Source organism: Thalassophryne amazonica, chromosome 4 (assembly GCF_902500255.1).
Source record: "Thalassophryne amazonica chromosome 4, fThaAma1.1, whole genome shotgun sequence".
In the NCBI taxonomy this organism is placed as follows: domain Eukaryota; kingdom Metazoa; phylum Chordata; class Actinopteri; order Batrachoidiformes; family Batrachoididae; genus Thalassophryne; species Thalassophryne amazonica.
Window position 1 is genome coordinate 45,882,457 of NC_047106.1, and position 18,707 is coordinate 45,901,163.

Below are 18,707 nucleotides of genomic sequence, written 5' to 3' on the forward strand. Positions count from 1 at the left end.
TGATGTCCTCAAATATGTTCTGATTCCAGTACACTTCGCCTAAATTGTTTTGTGTTTCTTGGTCTCCACATTCTTTTTCAAGCATCACCAACTACTACCAAAGACAAAGGAGTTGCTATACAAAGTTTTGGCAAAGTTTCAGAATTTGGCGTGAGTTTGCCCACGGCTTTTGCATACGACCCGAATGCTGACCCCATGAACCTGGAAGTATGACGTTATGATCCCAGAGTTAGTGTGTTTCAAGCCACATTTATGATCAGAACTCTGTGAATCCAGCTGAACCCACCCTGACAGAAAACAATCCCTCTTAAATCCAAATAGTACCATACAGATTCAGAAAAATCCTGTCCCGTTTGAGATGGATTTGACCCGAAGCCAACTCGAGATGGATTGGCACCCTCAGTCAAAATGGGGTGTTTGTGTTTACCTCCATTATACACTGGTAGATAGCAGAAATAATAAAGCCCAAGTGTCACAAATTTGATTTTCTATTGATTTTATTAGAGTGTTGATTGCCTTCTGTACTTCTGCATCCATCTCCCCCTCTAGTCAGAGGAGGGCGACAGCTGTTCCTGAGCGATTGCTCTTTTTTTCTTCCGCCACTTTCTGTCTTCATACATATTTCACCACCTGCTTCCAACCCACTTGTTCTTTGTCAAAATAATCAATGCCAGAACCCATGTAGACTGATGCGAGTCAGACCAAGCCACCATAGAGTCTGTTACGCTCCAGTTACTGTAGGATTTAGAGATTTGATCCTCAGGCACCCATAAAAATGAAACTTATAAGGTTCTTCTATTTGTTAGACAGCTGTAAATTCTGTTTTAGCAGTCTCGGTTTCTTTTCAGTCATTTTTCTCCTCCTTGCCACTACTTTTCTTCTCCCTTTTCTTACATCATTTTGCTTTTCATTTGAATGGCAAAATAGCAGAAATAAATGCAGAAGCAGTCTGCATGAATGTTCAGCATTCCAGTTAGTGTTCACTGCTTACTTTGTGTGTTTATCCAAAACAAACACACACCTATTTCTTTTGTCTTTCATCATGTCGATATGAATTCAGATGTTTGGTTAGTTTATTTGTGTTAGTGTTTTGCTCTTAACCCTTACAGGTGAGTCTACAAATTTTCTACAAGGGACTGTAAGAACTGCTGGTTCTTCAGCTCTGACCTTTTGAGCTCTGATATAGCTGCAGATAAGAACCAGTGAACTTCCTATTTTGGGCCATGTTGGCATCTTTTATCATAACACTGCAGCTATTATTCTCTATATTATTTTAAATAGGAATGTTAACAGTGGGCCATATCCGGGCTTGTTCAGACAGGCACATGACATTTTGTGGACTTACTGACTGACTCCATTAATCCTATGCATGCTGCTAATCACAGGGAATAAACAATGAATGACAAGAGCACAAAAAAACCTTCCACAGAGTTAGTTTGCTGTTTTTTTTTTTTTGTTTTTTTTTATAATGTAGCTCTCTGGTGTTACATGCACGTTACATGGTAGGGTTTAAGTCAATTTTTTGTGTTAGCCAAAACACCGAAAGGCCTTAACGGTTTCTCTACTGACTCCCGTAGTGAGCGTGTTCAGGCGCTGCGTTACCTTCAGCTGACCAGACAGCTGGTGACGTGCTCGGTCGATGGTGGCATTGCAGTGTGGAACATGGACACGCCCAGAGAAGAGGTTTGCATCTCTGTTAAAATGCTACTAAAATGAGACCTGTGACAATATACTCATGGTTATGAAAGTTACTTTGAGAAATAGCACTCATAAGAGATGTTCTTGACCAGGTTTGCCTTTCGCTGTTTAAAAAAAAAAAATGAATTCAGAAGATTTATTAAGAATTTTGTCAAGATAGACCCATGCCATTTACATATCAGATTTTTGTTCCTCCATTGTATTTACCTGACCACTGTCTGCAGGTGTGAAAGTTATTTTGAAGCACTTGTTCCCAAAGCAAGTGAATTTCATGCTCTGTTGTGCTGCTGTTGCACAATCACCTACGGTGGCCTTGCTCATGTTTGTGGCCTCTCTGTCTCTGTAGTCGCCAGAGTGGTTAGACAGTGACTCATGCCAGAAGTGTGAGCAGCCTTTCTTCTGGAACATCAAGCAGATGTGGGACAATAAAACCCTCGGTCTCCGACAGGTAAGAGAGTCTGACCCACATCCTAAGTGGAGGTGCAACACATTTTTATATCTGACTGCTGTAAAACATGATTGAAAGTATTCTGAGTCTACTCACTGTAGACTAATTATAAAATCTCTCAAACACAATTTATTTGAGCGTGTACAGAATCCTTTTATCTTATTAATTCAGGGTCTAAGAGTTTTAATTGGTGGGTGAACTTTAAAGTGTCTCATTCAGAGTTGATGAAAAGAAAGAGACATTGTCATTAGACGTCATAGTAAATTATCTTATTAATTCAGGGTCTAAGAGTTTTAATTGGTGGGTGAACTTTAAAGTGTCTCATTCAGAGTTGATGAAAAGAAAGAGACATTGTCATTAGATGTCATAGTAAATTAACAATCAGTAAAGTCACAGAGAAATGATAGCTCATACTGCATTACTACAGTAGGTTTAGTCACGTCAACTGGAAAAGCATTACGAGTCCTTAGTCACCAGAGGACTCTTAACACCTTTCCTTGCATCACTGTGATGTCAGTATTTGAGTGTCTTGAAGCTTTTTCTGGAAGAAGAGCAAAATGTGCTTGGATATGACCTGAGTGACTGAGAATCTCCAAAGATGTCTCACTGCATTCTGAGTCACATCAATGAACCAACAGTATCCTGTAAATTCTGCTTATGTAAACAGCTGAACCCTCTTGTCACAGTTGTTCTCATTATCTAGCAGCGAAACATCATGGATCACATATCAAAATCCCTGTGGTTCTTCAGTCATTTTCTTGGTTTTTGTGTGACACATTTATTTATTTTTGATGATCAAATCACTGCTGTCACTAAATTCAATGTGGAAATGGGATCCCATCACCAAAGCAAAAGTTTCTCATTAACACGTATCAAGATCTCAAATGTTTACATCTCTCAGGAGACGTTTGCCTTCTGTATTGTAGTTCTACAGAGACTATTGATGAGTGAATGAGAACATTCACAGTCAAAAACAAACAAAGAACCCTGTTGAGTTATCCCCTACACTGGTCATAGCATAGGGCTTGGACAGCAAGTCCTATGCTGTATGGTGGATGAGTGAGTGAACAGGTGAATGAGTTGATCCTTCCACACTTTGTGTAAGCAATACCTCAAACAATAAATGACAGATTCACCAACCTAAGAGAAAATATAATGAGGACAAACCCTTTTTCATCTGGTGAACCTTGATGCATCAGATCAGTCAAAAAAGCAACTCTGTAATATCTCATGGCTGTGTCTGCCACCTTATAGACGGCTACTAGATGCTGGATGGATGGATGCTGTAAAATTTCAACCAGCAGTTGAATTGACATGTTTGTCTGCCATCTCTTGAACACCAGGCACTTCATGCACTCATCTGTGCGCTAAACCCACCAGTGCCCATCTACATGTTGGCGTCTAACAAGTTAAACTAGCAAAGAAACATGATGCCCACTGCATAGGCAAAGTAAATTGGGCCTCATTACATCGTCTTCTGTCAAAGTAAATCCAAATCAAATCAATTTTATTTATATAGCGCCAAATCACAACAAACAGTTGCCCCAAGGTGCTTTATATTGTAAGGCAAGGCCATACAATAATTACGGAAAAACCCCAATGGTCAAAACGATCCCCTTGTGAGCAAGCACTTGGCGACAGTGGGAAGGAAAACTCCCTTTTAACAGGAAGAAAACCTCCAGCAGAACCAGGCTCAGGGAGGGGCAGTCTTCTGCTGGGACTGGTTGGGGCTGAGGGAGAGAACCAGGAAAAAGACATGCTGTGGAGGGGAGCAGAGATCAATCACTAATGATTAAATGCAGAGTGGTGCATACAGAACAAAAAGAGAAAGAATCATTCAGTGCATCATGGGAACCCCCCAGCAGTCTAAGTCTATAGCAGCATAACTAAGGGATGGTTCAGGGTCACCTGATCCAGCCCTAACTATAAGCTTTAGCAAAAAGGAAATTTTTAAGCCTAATCTTAAAAGTAGAGAGGGTGTCTGTCTCCCTGATCCGAATTGGGAGCTGGTTCTACAGGAGAGGAGCTGAAAGCTGAAGGCACTGCCTCCCATTCTACTCTTACAAACCCTAGGAACTACAAGTAAGCCTGCAGTCTGAGAGCGAAGCGCTCTATTGGGGTGATATGGTACTACGAGGTCCCTAAGATAAGATGGGACCTGATTATTCAAAACCTTATAAGTAAGAAGAAGAATTTTAAATTCTATTCTAGAATTAACAGGAAGCCAATGAAGAGAGGCCAATATGGGTGAGATATGCTCTCTCCTTCTAGTCCCCGTCAGTACTCTAGCTGCAGCATTTTGAATTAACTGAAGGCTTTTTAGGGAACTTTTAGGACAACGTGATAATAATGAATTACAATAGTCCAGCCTAGAGGAAATAAATGCATGAATTAGTTTTTCAGCATCACTCTGAGACGAGACCTTTCTGATTTTAGAGATATTGCGTAAATGCAAAAAAGCAGTCCTACATATTTGTTTAATATGCGCTTTGAATGACATATCCTGATCAAAAATGACTCCAAGATTTCTCACAGTATTACTAGAGGTCAGGGTAATGCCATCCAGAGTAAGGATCTGGTTAGACACCATGTTTCTAAGATTTGTGGGGCCAAGTACAATAACTTCAGTTTTATCTGAGTTTAAAAGCAGGAAATTAGAGGTCATCCATGTCTTTATGTCTGTAAGACAATCCTGCAGTTTAGCTAATTGGTGTGTGTCCTCTGGCTTCATGGATAGATAAAGCTGGGTATCATCTGCGTAACAATGAAAATTTAAGCAATACCGTCTAATAATACTGCCTAAGGGAAGCATGTATAAAGTGAATAAAATTGGTCCTAGCACAGAACCTTGTGGAACTCCATAATTAACTTTAGTCTGTGAAGAAGATTCCCCATTTACATGAACAAATTGTAATCTATTAGACAAATATGATTCAAACCACCACAGCGCAGTGCCTTTAATACCTATGGCATGCTCTAATCTCTGTAATAAAATTTTATGGTCAACAGTATCAAAAGCAGCACTGAGGTCTAACAGAACAAGCACAGAGATGAGTCCACTGTCCGAGGCCATAAGAAGATCATTTGTAACCTTCACTAATGCTGTTTCTGTACTATGATGAATTCTAAAACCTGACTGAAACTCTTCAAATAGACCATTCCTCTGCAGATGATCAGTTAGCTGTTTTACAACTACCCTTTCAAGAATTTTTGAGAGAAAAGGAAGGTTGGAGATTGGCCTATAATTAGCTAAGATAGCTGGGTCAAGTGATGGCTTTTTAAGTAATGGTTTAATTACTGCCACCTTAAAAGCCTGTGGTACATAGCCAACTAACAAAGATAGATTGATCATATTTAAGATCGAAGCATTAAATAATGGTAGGGCTTCCTTGAGCAGCCTGGTAGGAATGGGGTCTAATAAACATGTTGATGGTTTGGATGAAGTAACTAATGAAAATAACTCAGACAGAACAATCGGAGAGAAAGAGTCTAACCAAATACCGGCATCACTGAAAGCAGCCAAAGATAACGATACGTCTTTGGGATGGTTATGAGTAATTTTTTCTCTAATAGTTAAAATTTTGTTAGCAAAGAAAGTCATGAAGTCATTACTAGTTAAAGTTAATGGAATACTCAGCTCAATAGAGCTCTGACTCTTTGTCAGCCTGGCTACAGTGCTGAAAAGAAACCTGGGGTTCTTATTTTCTTCAATTAGTGATGAGTAGAAAGATGTCCTAACTTTACGGAGGGCTTTTTTTATAGAGCAACAGACTCTTTTTCCAGGCTAAGTGAAGATCTTCTAAATTAGTGAGATGCCATTTCCTCTCCAACTTACGGGTTATCTGCTTTAAGCTACGTGTTTGCGAGTTATACCACGGAGTCAGACACTTCTGATTTAAAGCTCTCTTTTTCAGAGGAGCTACAGCATCCAAAGTTGTCTTCAATGAGGATGTAAAACTATTGACGAGATACTCTATCTCCCTTACAGAGTTTAGGTAGCTACTCTGCACTGTGTTGGTATATGGCATTAGAGAACATAAAGAAGGAATCATATCCTTAAACCTAGTTACAGCGCTTTCTGAAAGACTTCTAGTGTAATGAAACTTATTCCCTACTGCTGGGTAGTCCATCAGAGTAAATGTAAATGTTATTAAGAAATGATCAGACAGAAGGGAGTTTTCAGGGAATACTGTTAAGTCTTCTATTTCCATACCATAATTCAGAACAAGATCTAAGATATGATTAAAGTGGTGGGTGGACTCATTTACTTTTTGAGCAAAGCCAATAGAGTCTAATAATAGATTAAATGCAGTGTTGAGGCTGTCATTCTCAGCATCTGTGTGGATTGTTAAAATCGCCCACTATAATTATCTTATCTGAGCTAAGCACTAAGTCAGACAAAAGGTCTGAAAATTCACAGAGAAACTCACAGTAACGACCAGGTGGACGATAGATAATAACAAATAAAACTGGTTTTGGGGCTTCCAATTTGGATGGACAAGACTAAGAGACAAGCTTTCAAATGAATTAAAGCTCTGTCTGGGTTTTTGATTAATTAATAAGCTGGAATGGAAGATTGCTGCTAATCCTCCGCCCCGGCCCATGCTACGAGCATTCTGACAGTTAGTGTGACTCGGGGGTGTTGACTCATTTAAACTAACATATTCATCCTGCTGTAACCAGGTTTCTGTTAGGCAGAATAAATCAATATGTTGATCAATTATTATATCATTTACCAACAGGGACTTAGAAGAGAGAGACCTAATGTTTAATAGACCACATTTAACTGTTTTAGTCTGTGGTGCAGTTGAAGGTGTTATATTATTTTTCTTTTTGAATTTTTATGCTTAAATAGATTTTTGCTGGTTATTGGTGGTCTGGGAGCAGGCATCGTCTCTACGGGGATGGGGTAATGAGCGGATGGCAGGGGGAGAGAAGCTGCAGAGAGGTGTGTAAGACTACAACTCTGCTTCCTGGTCCCAACCCTGGATAGTCATGGTTTGGAGGATTTAAGAAAATTGGCCAGATTTCTAGAAATGAGAGCTGCTCCATCCAAAGTGGGATGGATGCCGTCTCTCCTAACAAGACCAGGTTTTCCCCAGAAGCTTTGGCAATTATCTATGAAGCCCACCTCGTTTTTTGGACACCACTCAGACAGCCAGCAATTCAAGGAGAACATGCGGCTAAACATGTCACTCCCGGTCCGATTGGGGAGGGGCCCAGAGAAAACTACAGAGTCCGACATTGTTTTTGCAAAGTTACACACCGATTCAATGTTAATTTTAGTGACCTCTGATTGGCGTAACCGAGTGTCATTACTGCCGACGTGAATTACAATCTTACCAAATTTACGCTTAGCCTTAGCCAGCAGTTTCAAATTTCCTTCAATGTCGCCTGCTCTGGCTCCCGGAAGACAATTGACTATGGTTGCTGGTGTCGCTAACTTCACATTTCTCAAAACAGAGTCGCCAATAACCAGAGTTTGATCCTCGGCGGGTGTGTCGCCGAGTGGGGAAAAATGGTTAGAAATGTGAACGGGTTGGCGGTGTACACGGGGCTTCTGTTTAGGGCTACGCTTCCTCCTCACAGTCACCCAGTCGGCCTGCTTTCCCGGCTGCTCGGGATCTGCTGGAAGGGATCTAACGGCGGCTAAGCTACCTTGGTCCGCACCGACTACAGGGGCCTGGTTAGCTGTAGAATTTTCCACGGTGCGGAGCCGAGTCTCCAGGTTGCCCAGCCTGGCCTTCAAAGCTATGAATAAGCTACACTTATTACAAGTACCATTACTGCTAAAGGAGGCCGAGGAATAACTAAACATTTCACACCCAGAGCAGAAAAGTGCGGGAGAGACAGGAGAAGCCGTCATGCTAAATCGGCTAAGAGCTAGTAGCTGCGCTAAGCTAGCGGATTCCTAAAAACACACAAAGTGAATAATGTGTAAATAATTTAGAGGTGATTCAGCAGAGGGAGTGCTTTAGTTAAGGCACGTGAAGATTACACTGTGAAACAAATCGTTATCTAGTTATCTAGATCAGTCTAACTGCACAGATTAAACAGCTAACAGATACAGCAAAACACCGCTGTGCTCTGGAACAGGAAGTAATACAATACCGCAGTGAGAGCCAACCACCAGTAGAGGCAAGCAAAGTATTCACTTGATTTGACCCCTATGTTTTTCAAATGTAATAAAATAAACTACAATCAGCGCAGGATTTCTACATGCACTTGTCTTAAAATAAAACAGTAAGATAATTGTCCCTCAACCAATCAGACATGTTAATATGCAGCTGTGTTTCCTGTTTACAGCACCACTGCAGGAAGTGCGGGAAAGCGGTTTGTGGAAAATGTAGTTCTAAACGTTCCACCTTCCCACTCATGGGCTTTGAATTCCCAGTGAGAGTGTGTGATGACTGCTTTGACACTATCAAAGAAGAAGAGTAAGTAAAAGTATCCTCTCAAAAGATTTGTGATTTGCTCCCCCCCCCACACACACACACTTTTTTTTTTTTTTTTTTAAGTGTAAACAACCGTGCTCATGACATGCTATCATTGTTTGTGTGTGGTGCAGTCGGACGCCGTTGGCCACATTCCATGAGGGGAAACACAATATTGCTCACATGGACATGGATCCATCCAGAGGGCTGATGGTCACGTGTGGCAGTGATCGCATTGTTAAGGTAGACAGCAGTAGTTTTTTTTTTTATTTATATATATATATATATACTCAACAAAAATATAAATGCAACACTTTTGGTTTTGCTCCCATTTTGTATGAGATGAATTCAAAGATCTAAAACTTTTTCCACATACACAATATCACCATTTCCCTCAAATATTGTTCACAAACCAGTCTAAATCTGTGATAGTGAGCACTTCTCCTTTGCCGAGATAATCCATCCCACCTCACAGGTGTGCCATATCAAGATGCTGATTAGACACCATGATTAGTGCACAGGTGTGCCTTAGACTGCCAACAATAAAAGGCCACTCTGAAAGGTGCAGTTTTATCGCATAACACAATGCCACAGATGTCGCAAGATTTGAGGGAGCATGCAATTGGCATGCTGGCAGCAGGAATGTCAACCAGAGCTGTTGCTCGTGTATTGAATGTTCATTTCTCTACCATAAGCCGTCTCCAAAGGCGTTTCAGAGAATTTGGCAGTACATCCAACCAGCCTCACAACCGCAGACCACGTGTAACCACACCAGCCCAGGACCTCCACATCCAGCATGTTCACCTCCAAGATCGTCTGAGACCAGCCACTTGGACAGCTGCTGAAATAATCGGTTTGCATAACCAAAGAATTTCTGCACAAACTGTCAGAAATCATCTCAGGGAAGCTCATCTGCAGGCTCGTCGTCCTCATCGGGGTCTCGACCTGACTCCAGTTCGTCGTCGTAACCGACTTAAGTGGGCAAATGCTCACATTCGCTGGCGTTTGGCACGTTGGAGAGGTGTTCTCTTCACGGATGAATCCCGGTTCACACTGTTCAGGGCAAATGGCAGACAGCGTGTGTGGCGTCGTGTGGGTGAGCGGTTTTCTGATGTCAATGTTGTGGATCGAGTGGCCCATGGTGGTGGTGGGGTTATGGTATGGGCAGGCGTCTGTTATGGACGAAGAACACAGGTGCATTTTATTGATGGCATTTTGAATGCACAGAGATATCGTGACAAGATCCTGAGGCCCATTGTTGTGCCATACATCCAAGAACATCACCTCATGTTGCAGCAGGATAATGCACGGCCCCATGTTGCAAGGATCTGTACACAATTCTTGAAAGCTGAAAATGTCCCAGTTCTTGCATGGCCGGCATACTCACCGGACATGTCACCCATTGAGCATGTTTGGGATGCGCTGGACCAGCGTATACGACAGCGTGTACCAGTTCCTGCCAATATCCAGCAACTTCGCACAGCCATTGAAGAGTGGACCAACATTCCACAGGCCACAATTAACAACCTGATCAACTCTATGCGACGGAGATGTGTTGCACTGCATTAGGCAAATGGTGGTCACACCAGATACTGACTGGTATCCTCCCCCCCCCCCCCCCCCCCCCATAAAACAAAACTGCACCTTTTATTATTTGCAAGAATTCCCCGCAAAGTCCCTCTGTTAAATAAAAGACGTGCAGAAGAGGTTACAATTTGCCAAAGAACACATCAACTGGCCTAAAGAGAAATGGAGGAATATTTTGTGGACTGATGAGAGTAAAATTGTTCTTTTTGTGCCACAGACAGTTTGTGAGATGACCCCCAAACTCTGAATTCAAGCCACAGTTCACAGTGAAGGCAGTGAAGCATGGTGGTGCAAGCATCATGATATGGGCATGTTTCTCCTACTATGGTGTTGGGCCTATATATCGCATACCAGGTATCATGGATCAGTTTGGATATGTCAAAATACTTGAAGACGTCATGTTGCCTTATGCTGACGAGGACATGCCCTTGAAATGGGTGTTTCAACAAGACAATGACCCCAAGCACACTAGTAAACAAGCAAAATCTTGGTTCCAAACCAACAAAATTAATGCCTCGCAGATGTGAAGAAATCATGAAAAACTGTGGTTATACAACTAAATACTAGTTTAGTGATCCACAGGATTGCTAATAAGCAGTTTGAACATAATAGTTTTGAGTTTGTAGCGTCAACAGCAGATGCCACTATTATTGTGAACACCCCCTTTTCTACTTGTTTTTACTAATAGCCCAATTTCATAGCCTTAAGAGTGTGCATATCATGAATGCTTGGTCTTGTTGGATTTGTGAGAATCTACTGAATCTACTGGTACCTTGTTTCCCATGTAACAATAAGATATACTCAAAACCTGGATTAATCTTTTTGGTCACATAGCACTACTATTATTCTGAACACTACTGTAAGCATCACCCTGTATGTCTGTCCTCCTGAACTGTTTTGTGGGTTTCAGTGAAATGCCATACAGTGGTAACGCATCACATTAAGATTCAGTTCAGTTAAATTCATGTATATAGTGCCAAATCACGGCACAAGTAAAGTCTAACCTTACCAACTGCCCTGAGCAAGCACGTAGGCAACAGTGCTAAGGAACAACCGTCCCAGTGTTTTCAGAGCAAGAGTCTCAAGCAGATCAGACTTGGAGGTAACAGACTCTTTAGGCCATACTAACAATCACGAAGATGAAATCAAGTACAACAAAGCAATTTCAAACATGCAAAAAAAGAACAGAAAAAACCCCTGATTTTAGTCCTTCAGCAGTTGTCAAAAAAATCTTCTCGCTTGAAGATCTTTCATATGCAAGCTGCATCCTTAGACTGGACTGCTGAAAGAGTGCTCCATTCCATCACAACCATCCGCAAAAGAGTTCAACAATTGCTTCTCAAACGGTGAAAGAGAGAGCAGACTCAATCAGCTGGAACTAACAACTCTCAGAACACTGTCTCATCAGTAAAATAACAGAATCACAGACAGGATACTCACCAGCAGCTTGCTCTTTGCTTCACTGAGTCTCAAAATGTAGATATGACATTTGAGTCCTGCTCAATTATTAGTAACAAAATTAAGATGAGAGGAAAAAATAGTTCAGTACAACGCTAATATCTTATTCATACGAAAGAAAGAACAGGTGAGTTTTCAATCTAGAATTGAATGACTCCAGAGAATGATACTGTTGTATCTCAGTAGGCAAATTTTTCACAGAACAGGCACACAGTAAGAGAAAGCTCTGTGGCCTGCTGACTTCTTTTTAACTTTTAGAACACACCGTACATAAGGTTTAATTAGATCAGACAGATATGGAGGTGCAAGTCCATGGAGGATTGTATATGTTAGTAAAAGCTTAAAATCTGGACTCGTGTTCTCATACTATCTACAAGCGTGCTTGTGGCTACTCCACTGTCCTTCCACTAGGAAAAAAAAAAATACATAAAGGTTCCTTTCCGCCTGTAGATTTGGAAAGGGAACCTGGTGTAAAACTAAAGTGTTTCGCTTCCCCTAACCATGAGTATCCAGTGTAAAACTGGTCTAATACGTGGCTCACAAAAATCGTAGATTGTTTTGATTTAATGACTGCCAAATGCATGAATAACATAGAATGCTGTTGGTGTAGCAGAGCACCGGGGAATCATTTGCTCACAGATTTCTAGCTCTCTTTACTTTTGGCTTTGCTTTAGCTGTATTGTAAGAACAACTTTTCATGAAACTCTGCCAAAGTGTTGAATGGGTCTGGAATAGACACTCTTATCAAGACTAATATGTGAATTTGGTATGTAACGAAACTATAAATTCACCTACTTTAACAAAGAATTTTTATAGTTAGTCCCTTCAGCTACTCCCTTGTTTTCATTCTGTCACCACAGCAAATCCCAGGTGAATCTATCGCTAACAAATTTTATGAAATTATTAAATGTTCAGGGGAAAAAGTGCTAAATGGCTTTTTTTTTTCTTAAAGCCTCTGCCAAATTCTAGATTTAACCTTCATGAAAGTTTGATATGTGTTGACTGTGACCTGGAATATGTGGTATTTACAGTAATTATGAGCTAAATGTTAGCAGTTATACCCAGTCAGGAAATGATAAATGTTATTTCCTAAATATTGTGAGAAAGCCTTTGGCTTTGTCGGTGCCTTCAGGTCCAATGAGGACAATTTGTAGTTTCAGTGAGTAATTATGTTTCTAGCAAATTCGTTTGCATTTGTTGGCTATTATTAAAATGTCATCATGATTAAATGTAGCTTGTTCCTACAGAAACACTATAAACACATCAGTTGTTCCTGCAACTACACACTGAAAGATCTTTCATCCAATTATGAGTCTTGTCAGAAATGACGTGGCTTTGCACCAGGCCTCTGCCATCACTGGTACTGATGTTTGTCTCCACAGATCTGGGATATGACACAGGTTGTTGGCTGCAGCTTAGCAACAGGCTTCTCAGTGCGCTGATTGGCTTAACCTACGACAGGGTCCCTGTGCTCCGCCCATGCTTCCAATGTCATGGAAACCCCTCTGTACCGTATATCTCCCATCACATCAGAGCGCTTCAGCGCCAACCGGACTTCCTCTTGGTGAATGTGTGTGTGTGTGGTGTAGATAGTGTGTAGAGCTCCACATTCCTACTTAAAGAAAGTCTTCACTTTCACTAAACGTCAGTCTTTTGTGATATTTGACTGATTTACAGTTTTTTTGCAGAACCTGAAGCACAATGGTGTGTGTGTGTGTGTGTGCACGCACATATGCATGCATTTGATTAATTTCTCCTGCAGGAGGAATGGTGTTATTATTAGTGTTTACATTCTGCATTTCTGATACTTTTGACAAAAGTAATTTTTTTTTTTTTTTAAACTATCAGCGGACTGTAATCTTATATTTTGGAAGTGACCTGTCATTCCTGTAAAATCACATTAGCTTCTGACTTAGTGTTTTACTTTGGCCACTAAGTGCATACTACTTAGTCACTGTAACATTGAAAACAATCCCAGCATCTGTGTATACCGTTACTACATGTGTACAGTATCTGATCAAAGTGATCAGCTTTTTCTGTCGATCTTTTTGTCTTTTTTCAGATTTTGTTTTTCACTAGTTGGCCTTAAATTACTCTCAGGAGGTTTCTCATCACTCGGCTTTATGTTCGTCACTGTCATGACCGTGGTGTTATTGATGGAGCGCGATGGATCCGCTCTCTGCTTACTGTTAAGTGAGACTGTTGTTGAATCACTTTCTTCATTGATGCTGGTTGGAGGGAAAAACATGAAGGGGTTCAAAATAATCCCACCTCCTATTTCTCTTTAGGAGCCTCGAGTTGTGCAGATAAATACTGCACATACATCCTGACAGTGTAATGCCTCCTGATAATTACTTCAGAATTACTGATGAAAAGTAATTTTGTGTGGGGAATTGGATTTGTGTTTGTCAGTGAGGCACTTAGGTACTGAACAGAAACACTAAAGCTACCAGTAGCTCTAAGTGGTGGCGTGTTGAAGCTGTGGGTCAGTTTAAGGCTTTGTATGTTTCTTCCCAGCCTTAAACAGTGTAAAACACATTCAAGATGGCTCATTTACTCTGTGCACTTTCTTTAAAAGCTCTTCTAGCTTTCTTTCCATCTACCCCCCATTCCCCCTTTTCTACATTTGGGAACATGTGTATTCTGGGAGTGACACCATTTTTGTAATATTGCTTCTGTGCACCACTACACTGGAGTCAAAATGAAACAAGACAGTGTTGTAGTGTCAACTTTCAGCTTTAATTCAAGGGGTTTAACAAAAATAGCCGAAACTAACCATTTAAGAATGTCGGCCACTTTTATCTGGGTTAGGGTTAGGCTTCTCTGGCTGTATTTGGAGATACTTTGCAAAGTGCAACTTTTCTGTTTCACTCATGGTTTCATGGTGGAGTGAAAATCCTTCTCTGTTCCACTGGACCATGAAGCTGTATAAGTGATGATGCAGCAGACAAAAGTTTTGACTGTATACTTTCTCCAGTCACAGCTGCAGAAGCCGGTAACTCCTTCAGAGTTGTCTGACTGTCTTGTGGCTTCCCTCACTAGTTGCTTTCATGAATGATCACTGTTTTGGAGAGCTTCCTACCTGAAATACCGTACTGTTTGTATTTCTTAATGATTGATGTGAATGAAATTCAAGACCCGTTCAGTGACTTGGAAATGTTCATGTGTCCAACTCCAGACTTGACTAAAGAAAAAATGGTTGTCAAAGTGATACTTAATTACTTGCATTTAGTTTTTCCTGTAACTTAATGGGCTCTGAAAATTGAGTCAGTATATTTCAAAAATGGCACTACAAACAGATCTTGTCATCCTCCCCATCACCACCACTTCAATTGTCATGTTGTACCAATTGTAAAATTACAAAAATTGTCACTACTCAAATACTTATGGACCAAATCCTAATTATTTTTAAGGTGTTCTGCTTCCTCTCCTTGTCCTTGTCTCATCACATTCTCACCACTGCACTGAATTGCACAGCTTAAGGTATTGGAAAAACAGGTTTTGAATTAAACTTTTTTTTTGTTTGTTTTTTGGTGAGATCTTGACTGAGTAATGACGGCTGGATTTGATGTAGCTCCCTTGTAAATAACTAATATTATCTTCTTATATTAACGCTTGCCTTATTGTAAGTGGAGAAAAGTAAACATTGCAATTTTAGATTACTGCTTGCCAATTGTAGTCACATTCCAGTTTGTTTATCATATTGTGTATATTTATATTTGTAGCCACTTATTTATCACTGTAAATCTTTCTTTTTTCTTTTGTGACCCTGTAATGAAAACAGTCCAATATGGAGCACTTGCAGATGTCATTTTGTGATTAACTGTGCTGACGGATCTTGCACTAAAATAGAGATTTGATCATTTCATCAAGTTATTGATCCATAGTAATCATATAAATTAGCTGTCATCGATGAATGCAGTCGATGTCACGCCTAAACGTTAAACTGAAAATACACAGTCACTACAGCTGATGATAGATTCCCTTTGGAAGTTGATCTGTGTTATAGTGTAAAAGCCTCAGAAAGTACAGAATGCACACTGACAGGTACAGATTGTCTTCTGACTTTCACCAAGACTAATGAAGTTCTGTATTCAGTGGTTCCATAAACTCTGGGATATAAAAGGCCTTAAATTATAACTACCTAATTTTTAAATTATATGAATTTATGCAACTGCAAAGCTTAAAGCTACAGTGTGTAGGATTTAGTAGGGGTGTGCTAAAATTAATGTTTCACTTCTTGGATGATGAAGGCATTATATCATGATGTTAGTAGTTATGCATTATGACACCTATAGTTTTGCACGATGATTGTTTGTGCAAGAGTTTAACCTGGACTATTTTCATATCTGCTCCTTCATAGTTAAAAACTGGATGGAAAACTTCATGAATTAAAGATTTATATAGTTTTATATGTTGAAAAAGTCCTTTTCTGTGTTTAACGACTTATGTTTTAAATAATCCAACAGCGCAAAAAGGTAGCTGGTTCAAACAGAACTACATTTTAACACATTTCACATTTCCATGGCTTTATAAGGAGTTGTATCTGTAAGAAAAGTATTGAACAGCTGTTTTGACTCATGTGGTGCTTAGCAGAAGAGAAGAAAAAGATTAATGGCTGCAGAGATACTGATCTGAAATTAATGGATTTTTTTTTTTTTTTTTTTGGCATTAATTTTCATTGGTCATTAAAAATAAAACAAATCCTGGCATGACAGGGGTTCTGCATTATTATAGGGTAAAAATAATTTATCACGGTGTTGACTGTACCGAGGGATCCACATCATGGTTCAATATGACACAGATGTATTGCCATCCCTAGGATTTATTTTCATCCAGTGGAGACGTTGCAGATTGCATTATGCTGTCGCAGGTTTGTTTCCCATCACCATTTTGCTTCTTTGGCGACAAGGATCCATGTTCCGTTCCGTTTTCTTGTGATAAACAATATGAACAGTACTCATTTTTTTTTTTTTTTAATATGACTCACAAACTTCTTAGCCTGCACTAGTAGTGCATTGGGGAGCAACCACCAAATCATCTTTTTTCCTCAGTCTTCCATCTGTGCTTCAAAATACAGATGTTGGAGAAAGTAATGTCTCTTCTGGGCTCCTGTATGAACATGGCAGCTTTCTTGAGGAGGCCCTCTTATGTACACATGGATTCATTCTAAGCTTATGAAAACACATGGATTAATTGTCGCAGGTAATTATACACTAATAAACCGATGGTTTTGAATGCTATAGTCCATTCCTGCTAATAAACGTGCCTAAATTCTACACACTGTAGCTTTAAGTAAAATGCTGTATAAATTGCAAGGTTGTTAAAAATTGTGTTGGTTGTTACAATTGTGGAAAGCTGACATTTAGTTTAAATTCACGCCGAAGTGGCTAATGGAAAAAGATTTTCTGATTGCCAGGTGGCCACCAGGAAGAGAGTAAAGGATTTTGTCATGCTGTAAGTGGTTCATTTTCTTCCGTCTCACTTCATGAAGCAAAAATTCATTTTCCACAACTCTGTAGCCGCCATCGCTAACTGAAACTTGGTTTTTGTTTGGTCTCAATTTTAATCTTTAACTGCTTGTTTAAAAAAGGTAAATTGCTGTTGAAACATGTTAATGCATATCTGAAATAACTGTATTTTGAAATATTTTTGACGGTGTATTACTGATTTTTGTCTGATCTGATCCTGATCACGCAGAAAAGAATTGATGCTTAATAAACCTATTCTCATGCTAATGGTGTTCTGTTTCTTTTTGAGTTTTAGGCGTGAGATGACAGAAAAAAAAGAAACACGTTCACATCAGTAAATTCTTTAATAAGGCATTCAGTGAAGTTTTTTTTTTCTGAGGTGGATATTACTAAGGTGTGAAGTTTACTGCACGTCAAGCGATGTAACACCTCAGCTACAGTACACGAACAGCACCAACAAGACGTATTAACACCGCGGTTAAATGCACATTAACACTTTGGCACATTTGTAGTTATCAAAGCCATAGCTGGAGTATGTGACTTTGGTCACATCAGATTCCCATCTGATTTGACAACAGTAATGAAGTCACAATGGAAGACGGCAACATGAATGTGCTTTTGTGGACGTGAGACAACACGCAACACAGAAGCAAGCAGCATCACAAAACCTAGATCAAAAAGCTTCCATGTCGTCATAAATGGTTACAATTTAAAACACATTTTGTAAAGCCTGATTACACTGTAAGGCCGGGTTTCCCCCCCAAACATCTTATATCTTATGTAGCAGCAGGAGATGTTATGATGCCAGAAGCTTTATGAAGTTAGTCTTTGATCCCCTGAAACTCACTTGGCAGGAGTCGATATTTATTAAAGCTATTTACAGTGGAGACAAAGTGTTCTGATGCTTTCGGCGGCCGTGTCGTGGTCCGTACAAACTGTCGACATTAGTGGCAGGGTACTGGTACTCTCTTCCTGTTGATTCAGTGTGGCTGGAAGGTCTTGGCCAGATCCTCCAGCACAGACATCAACTTCTGTTCCTCCAGAGGAGAGCTGTGTGTCCAGGCCAGGGGCAGGTGGGTAGACACCACTTTTCGGTCTGCATACAAACACACATCGTGGTGTATACTGATGCTCGTGTTTCACCAATAATGAAGCTTGTCCTGTTAAGAGAATAGTGAATTCTGTGGTACAGTATCAGAGGGTCAGTTCTGATGTACGACTCATGTTGGAAAAGATATAAAGGCCAGCTACATTACAAAAGTGAAAACAAAGAACGCTGGGATTTTTTTTTTTTTAGGATGTTTTTGGGTTCATCTTTTCACTCTGGATGAAAACACTGAATTAGTCTACCATTGAATGAGATTGCTAACACAGTTATGGGCTAAAGAAGCACTCAACAAAAATATAAACGCAACACTTTTGGTTTTGCTCCCATTTTGTATGAGATGAACTCAAAGATCTAAAACTTTTTCCACATATACAATATCACCATTTCTCTCAAATATTGTTCACAAACCAGTCTAAATCTGTGATAGTGAGCACTTCTCCTTTGCTGAGATAATCATCCCACCTCACAGGTGTGCCATATCAAGATGCTGATTAGACACCATG

General features: G+C 40.1%; 2 protein-coding genes across 2 annotated transcripts in view; one reads left to right on the plus strand and one right to left on the minus strand.

Moving 5' to 3' along the window:
* wdfy1 (WD repeat and FYVE domain containing 1) overlaps positions 1-17,364 on the plus strand; it is a 54,296-nt gene extending 36,932 nt beyond the window's left edge. The window contains exons 8-12 of the mRNA XM_034167816.1: positions 1,578-1,683; positions 2,045-2,146; positions 8,453-8,583; positions 8,715-8,823; positions 13,008-17,364. Coding sequence (XP_034023707.1) covers positions 1,578-1,683; positions 2,045-2,146; positions 8,453-8,583; positions 8,715-8,823; positions 13,008-13,067 — 508 coding nt within the window. The 3' untranslated portion in view covers positions 13,068-17,364. The remainder of the gene's footprint in view (positions 1-1,577; positions 1,684-2,044; positions 2,147-8,452; positions 8,584-8,714; positions 8,824-13,007) is intronic.
* Positions 17,365-17,939: 575 nt separating this feature from the next.
* The window catches only part of LOC117508154 (DHRS-12_like_SDR_c-like domain-containing protein), a 44,279-nt gene continuing 43,511 nt past the window's right edge, over positions 17,940-18,707 (minus strand). The window contains 1 exon segment of the mRNA XM_034167818.1: positions 17,940-18,192. Coding sequence (XP_034023709.1) covers positions 18,077-18,192 — 116 coding nt within the window. The 3' untranslated portion in view covers positions 17,940-18,076.